Source organism: Eurytemora carolleeae, unplaced genomic scaffold, assembly GCF_000591075.1.
Source record: "Eurytemora carolleeae unplaced genomic scaffold, Eaff_2.0 scaffold1475, whole genome shotgun sequence".
Taxonomy (NCBI): Eukaryota; Metazoa; Arthropoda; class Copepoda; order Calanoida; family Temoridae; genus Eurytemora; species Eurytemora carolleeae.
The window spans coordinates 8377-15623 of record NW_019397361.1 but is presented as its reverse complement, the minus strand read 5'-3'; the positions used below and the strand labels follow the sequence as shown (position 1 = coordinate 15623).

The following is a 7247-nucleotide window of genomic DNA, read 5'->3' as shown; positions in this document are numbered from 1 at the left end:
TGGTATTATCTTTATTCTACAATCTACAGAACATGACAGTATTTTGATGTCGAAAGCAGGGTTTTTAAAATGTCCATATTAAATGAGGTTTCGAGACATTTAGGTGATGAAACAGATCCGTCTATTCTCTGATGGGTTAAGATACATTGTTATCATTTTGATTCAGAGACAGCTTTAATCCAGCTTTATTCTATTTCTAAACGTTAAGAATACCAATTTAATAAGTTCATGTGGGATGGGGACGGTGGTTTGTCCTCGTGATATTGCAATTTCAAACCCTCGTACATACTTAGTAACTTTTGTGTCTCTTGTTTATAAAACAACAGGGTTTCATTCTTAGTAAATATACATTTAATACCTAATACTTTTATTTCTATCACCAGGATTGTAGGACAAGAAAATGGCTAATTTACATGGATTATTTTCATTTTGTTTTGGTTTTTTCGTTTATTCTTCTGTTTCCGTTTACTTATCTTCTGTTTTTTCGTCTGTTTTGCTTTAGTTTCGTCTTTTGTTTGCTCCTCTTTCTTCTCTGGTTCAAAATCTTGAATAGTAACAAGGTTTTCCTTTGGGAAGTATTGAGGAGATTTCTCGGTAGTTGAATCCGTGTTATTACTGGATACTGTAGGTTTAGGTTCGGTCTTCTCTTCAGAGACGGGGTTTATAGTGTCTTTCCGAGATCCTTTTCTAACAGAGCTTCGAGGTCTCCCATTCCCTCTATACCAGCTTCTAATAATAAAATAAGATTGAGAAACGAATAAAAAGGCCTTTTTCTTTAATTAGCGGGTACCAACGCTAAAACGCATCAGGGTTACGTTTACGAGATGTCCAAATTCTGGTCGTCTTACTTTTATCTTAAAAATTAACGGAAATGTCTTTTTAAAATAATTTCTGGACATACCTCTCAATATCTCTGTCAACTTTTAAGGTGCAAAAATTGTAGACCACATTTTGGAAATTCCGAGACTAATAGTTTTAGGTCATAATACATAAGTTTATTTCTGTATTTGAGGCATCTGGCATATATTGAACTCAGGGGCGCATACAAGAACTCCTGAGGGGGGAGCAATCATTAAGTGAACTTTCAGTAATCCACAAATTCAAGATTTTAATTAATTCTGTTAAATTAGAACTGACACTTCCTGTCATGGACTAAAAGTTGCATAATGCTATGCAATTGATAAAAGTCTATTTAATTGACAGTTTTTAACTGCGTTTTTATCTTTTTCCTCATAAACTTCCAAAATTCATTTGATTCGATATGTTTCGGACTAAAATATTAAGATTTTAAATTTTCGCCATTTTCCAGGAAGAACCTATGTCTATAAAACTAAACTGATTCTTACTTATGTCTGGCGGATTGTCTGCTGCTCGCGCCTTCAGGACAATCAGTTGACCAGCTGGGGTTCCCGCCGGCCGCCGAAAAATCTGATTTTAGATTAAACTTTTCGGCCACAAAGCCGAGGAAGCAAGATGTTCTCGTGTAGGCTCCAGGATACCCAACCTGAATTTAAATCAGAAAAATAACATAAAAATCATCAAAACTTCTCTGTAATGTTACAGCAGAAAGTAAAGGGAGCATATTCGATTCACACACGGTATCTTGACACCATAATACAAGCGGAAATGTTATTGTCGTTTGCTATTCACTGCAAACCCAGTTGTGCACACTCTCCCACAAAAATCGAGCAGTGTTTTGACAATTTAAGCATTGGGTCAAGTGCGTTAAATGTATATGTCTTCGCCTACAAAAAAGTATAAGTGAGTTTGAAAGGTAAGCACAAAGGCTATTGTGTTGCAACACTTTAAAGTCAAGACTGGCCGAAAATTTGATTACTAAAGTTCGAGTTGTCTATATCTCAGTTTATCAGGTATGTATTCAATAATTCTATCTGTTAGGGTTAGTTTCTACATATGCCATTTATTTCAGTAAATTTTAGGTAAAACAAATGCTTTGGAAGAAACGGAAGCTGAAGATGTAAGAACAAAGGCAAAAGAAAAAGTCATTTAAAAATTTCAAACAAAATATGCTTTTGATGCACTGAGCTGGATTAAACAAAACAATAAAATGTTATATTTATAAATAATATCATAAGGGTTACCCACAAAACATTAAAACATGAGACTTTAATGACTACTTGAAAGCTCTTAAAACCTAGCGATTTAGGGGTTAAACTTGGTCCATTGCCATAAATAAAGTCTTAAATAACAACTCAAATAATTTGGTAATGACAGAAACGATTTTACGGATGTGTAGGAACAATGAACTTTAAAAAAGGATTAAAAACATTGCGCCCATTTGTCTCCAATAAAGTCTCCTATATTATGGGTAAACCTGTATATTTAAAATGGTTGAAATCTAACCTCCGCGCAACCAACTCCGAAGCTAACTATTCCTATCCAAGAATATCGTTTAGTATTTGCATCAGAATATTTATGCGCTGTTCCAACCAGAGGTCCTCCGCTGTCCCCTTGGCAAGAATCCTTTCCTATACACAGGAACATTTAGTGGTTATCAATGGCCATTGAAAGTAAATGGTAAGGTGAGGGGGATTATCAATGGGAGTATAGTAAGGTGAGGGGGGTTATCAATGGTATTTAAAGGGGGCACATATATGATTCACAACGGTACCCTTGAAACCTTTATCTGATCAATAATGTGGAAGATAACGTCGTTCTTCAGACTTGAAAATTATTAAATTTTTCAAAATCTTAATCATGGATATCCATGATTGGTGGGTCCATGAAAATTACGTCTACAGACTCTTTATAGTTATCCTCGGAGATGAAAAATTATAGATGAATGAAAAAGAATATATTTAACCTGGTTCCGAAGCACAGATTAATCCTTTAGGATATTCAAAATTATCCGCGTCTTCACAGTTGGTGACAGTTACAGATGCATGTCTAGCTACATCAGGTATGCCCTTCACTTGCACTCTTTGACCCTAGTTCAACAATTCATTTCTTATTCTTTATAGAATTATTCTCATAATAAGTACCATCATCATCGCCATAGCCATCATTATCATTATTATTATTATTATTACCTTATAGTTTGAGAATGTGTCTCCTACAGAGAAGCAGTGAGCTGCCCCGACTAGAATTGTATCATGAGGAGGTCCGGAGAGTAAAGTTATTCCACAAATATGAAAACCCTTATACTTCAAGGAGCAGAGCCAGGGATATTCATTTTCAGTTATCTCGGTCCCTCCAACAACCCTTGACGCACTCCCTTTCTCTCCGCAGTCAGGGAAATCTTCCAAGAAGTCTCTCTGTGGCGCTGGAGTTGGTTTAGCTGCTTCGGTTGTGGTATCACCAGTTATGACTATGGCTCCATCAGTGTCAGTAATAGTTCCAGATGACCCTGATGATCCCGATGTACCTGATGATCCTGACGTTCCCGATGTACCCGATGATCCCGATGTTCCTGTTTCCGCCAATGCCACAATTGGAGCCACTGTTGTCGTTGTGGTTGTTGTTGCCGGAAACAAGGTTGGCCAAAGTAGAGCCCCAACAGAACCAATCGCAATTCCAACTGGAAACGCGATAATTTCCAGTTGTCGGTTCTTGGACTTTAAAATTGATGGTTGGTCGACTGAGTCTGAAAACATTAATTATTAAAAAAAGTGATTTACAAAACCAACACAATTTTCATAAACATGGTTATTAAAAACAAGAGTTGAGGATTAAATCATTGAAAATTCTACATTTCCTAAAGCACACAGGGACATTATTAAAAAATACTATTAGAATAAAGATAAAATTATCCTTTTACTAAAATTTAAAAACATTTCGTGTTTATCGTGAAAAATACTAATTGAAAAACGATAAGCTCAAGTTGCCCGTGGAAAAAATATTTCGGTTTTTAAAAAAAAAAATAAGATTTTTGAAGAAATTTTTTTTTTGATATTTTTTAGTTTATGTTACCCCTGGGTACTCAAAGGTCTCTTAAAAAAATGTCAGCCCATTCGGTTCAGCTATAGCTAACATATAAACGAATGTATATGAGCGAAGCAAAGAGCTTTATTATATAGATTTAGAATAGTAATTTTATTCAAAATTTTTAGTTGCAACATTTTTGACGATTTTCTTTTTAGATCTGTCCCCTGCAATGCATCNCAATCTACATGTATCCAACTCCATATAGGCGGAAAAAATATAGGTATTAGAAAATCAGAGTTTGTTACAAAGACTCAATTCCTTTGTAGGCATTTCATATTCACAACGGATCTTTTTAACAAGTGAATGCATGTATGGTACAATTACACTATACTTGTAAATCCTTGTTTCGGTTCATGCAATGATTAGAGCCATGGGAAGGATGTTGGACGGATCATTATAAATCAACAAAAATCTTGTATTTATTAAACGTTGATGAACCTGTTGTATATTTAGAGAATATTGGAATTTACTATCAATAGTCGCAGAAAATAAAAATATTTAAATTATAGTTTTTAGAACTGCGTTGGAAATAGAATATTCGTTATTTTCTAGGTATACTTGTAAGCGAACGTACACTTCCGTTTTACGGCAATTCGAACACTTTTTGAGAGATAAACACACAGAGTTCTCTAGCCTTGATGATCAGTCAAGTTGTAAGTCATGGGAGGGTCTCTTGAAATTATGACTTTTAGCCTATGTAAATAGATTGGTATGCATTCATTTTTTATTGTGATTTATAAATAATATATGTAAATAGATTGATAAATTAAGTATTCGTTTATCATTATTCATGATTGGAAATGCTTTTAAAGGCTTAATTACAAATTCCACTCTAAGTAAAACAGTAGAATTTCTTTAATTATATATTTTACGATGGGCGGAGAAAATGAAACTGTAAAAATATAACCACCAAAAATGTCACGTTCAAAAATCCATTTGATTAAAATTTTTCTCATAAAGCATAATAAAAATAATATGTTATTGATAAGAATATTATTTTTTTTTACAAAGTGGTTGTATTTTGGTTATAAAATTGTTATATTTTTGGTTAGTTAACTTTTTTGTCAAAACATGATTTCATTTTTGTCCGCGATACTTCTTGTTGTTATATTCTTAGCTTTATATTTCCCCCACCCCATCTATTTTATACCAACTTCTTAGAGAACTTTTTAATCATACCTTGCCTGGTCTCCACCATATCTTGTCTACTCAATATTTCATTATCTTCTACTTTCTTCTCTTTCTTCTTATCCGGTAGATCATTGTTTTGAGTTTCTTCTCTGATTTGTGCCTGATCTCTTGTATTTTCTCCTTCATTGATTTTGAATTGAGATTGATCTCTGTTTTGAGCTTGATTTCTGTTATAAGCTTGTTCCAAATTTCCCTTGTTATGTGCTATCCTATTCTGTAAGGTTTGAACTGTGGAATTTTCCGGACTATAGATCTGAAAAGGGGCATCGTAAACATATCCTGATACTGAATCTTCGTCAAAAACTCCTGTATACGCTTCTAAACTGTGTACAGTTGGATTATTTATTTTCGCGGATTTTCTGTTTTTCTCTGTGGATTTCCAACTGGACGGTAATTCTTCGGTTTTTATTTCGTCTGCCCAGACAGCCTAAAATAAACATTATTCACCTTCAATTTATAAAGTTTTATGTTCGATTGCCAATGGTACTCTTAAAAGCTATACTGACTACTGAGCACCAAATTTAAGTAATCTTTTTTGATTAATTTCTGTTGCAGTTTTCTGTAAATATGGGAGAAAAATGAGAGAATTTTCATCATTTAACAAATGCTATCAATTTATTAATTTTATGGCATGTTAATCGATTTTGTTAGTTTTTAAAACTCTTAATATAGCTCGATAACATTTCAAAACTGTATTCTGTTAAAGTTTGATTCTATAAAAGAATTGTTTTTACATAATGAACTTATATTTGAAGGGTTTTCTTCTGTGGATTTATGGGAGTTTTCTTCTGTGGATTTATGGGAGTTTACTTCTGGGGATTTATGGGAGTTTACTTCTGGGGATTTATGGGAGTTTACTTCTGGGTATTTATGGGAGTTTACTTCTGGGGATTTATGGGAGTTTACTTCTTGGGATTTATGGGAGTTTACTTCTTGGGATTTATAGGAGTTTTCTTTTGGAGATTTATGGGAGTTTAATTCTGTGGATTTATAGGAGTTTTATTCTGGGGATTTCTGGGAGTTTACTTCTGGAGATTTATGGGAGTTTACTTCTGTGGATTATGGGAGTTTGGTTCTGGGGATTTATGGGAGTTTGGTTCTTAAAATATGCGGGGGGAGCTGATGAAAGTTGATTTTTGAGAACATGAAGAACATGATGGTTTAACAAATTTATTCTAACTATCTCTACGTTTATTCAAGAATATAAAAGGTAAAAAAGAAAGTTGGCCACATTTAGGAAATCCCAGCATTTTAAATGCAAAAATTGAAGATGTCACTGTTAAGATAATTCTCATATATCTTTAATTGTATTGTAGTCACTAAATTTATTCTCTGTTTTACACAAAATATGCCAAAATACATACCTTCACATTAGGCCTGAAAATCGGATTAAATTCTGTTTTATCAGCTGAATCAGCTCCTTCATTAGTATTTGACTCTATAATCAGCCGGTGTGCTCTGAACTGATAACTGTTAATCACTAAACATGAAACCAAAAATATTTTCACGGATTTTCTTCCCATTTTAAAACATTTCTTTGACGCTTGAATTTCAACACAACCTAGTATCCGGGTATCTTTCATTCAACTGCTCGTACGCATATATATTGGTATGCGTAGGTGCGTCAAAGAGAAATTTTAAAACCACCCACGCCTACTACAGATTAAGTTTGTAAATGTTTTAAATAAAATATGTAGCTTTTTCTTTAACAGGTTTAATGTCTATGATAACCCCCCCCCCCCTTGTTGGAATGATGTTAGATCTCAAGTTTTTCAGATGCAAAAATACTTTTTGACAATGAACGAGACGTAGAGATTTGACAAAAAAGTATATATTTTCTAGCAAACGTTAATACAAAAGTTATCATATTTGTTTTTAATCCAGATTTTCGAACTCGACCTTGAAAGTTAAATGTGGACTTTCTCACACCACGTGAAAGTGAGATTGGGTTTCTCTCAGATTACTTCCCGACCTTGGTTCCCAGACATACTTGAACCAAACCTTGTATCCCACACTGTATACTTGTATCCAACCCAATATACTTGTATCCAACCCAATATACTTGTATCCAACCAAATATAATTGCTCTCCAACCCAATATACTTGTATCC

At 33.9% G+C, this 7247-nt stretch overlaps 1 protein-coding gene across 1 annotated transcript; it reads right to left on the bottom strand.

The window, feature by feature from the left end:
* Positions 1 to 350: 350 nt before the first annotated feature.
* Positions 351 to 6795, bottom strand: LOC111713747 (uncharacterized). Its single transcript, XM_023488689.1, has 7 exons — positions 6501 to 6795; positions 5125 to 5563; positions 3051 to 3604; positions 2825 to 2948; positions 2365 to 2489; positions 1347 to 1504; positions 351 to 729 (listed from the first exon to the last, which is right to left on the bottom strand). The coding sequence occupies exons 1-7, from the start codon at positions 6717 to 6719 to the stop codon at positions 405 to 407; spliced, it is 1944 nt and encodes a 647-aa protein (XP_023344457.1). The 5' UTR covers positions 6720 to 6795; the 3' UTR covers positions 351 to 404.
* Between the last annotated feature and the right edge of the window lie 452 nt (positions 6796 to 7247).

Bases quoted from the DNA above. Each gene is read 5' to 3' on its own strand.
- LOC111713747 (XM_023488689.1), bottom strand. From the start codon at position 6,719: ATGAAAGATACCCGGATACTAGGTTGTGTTGAAATTCAAGCGTCAAAG. The intron at 5,564-6,500 runs GTATGTATTTTG...TGTTTATTTTAG, and splicing joins TTTTCAGGCCTAATGTGAAG to GCTGTCTGGGCAGACGAAAT. The intron at 2,949-3,050 runs GTAATAATAATA...TTGTTGAACTAG, and splicing joins ACACATTCTCAAACTATAAG to GGTCAAAGAGTGCAAGTGAA.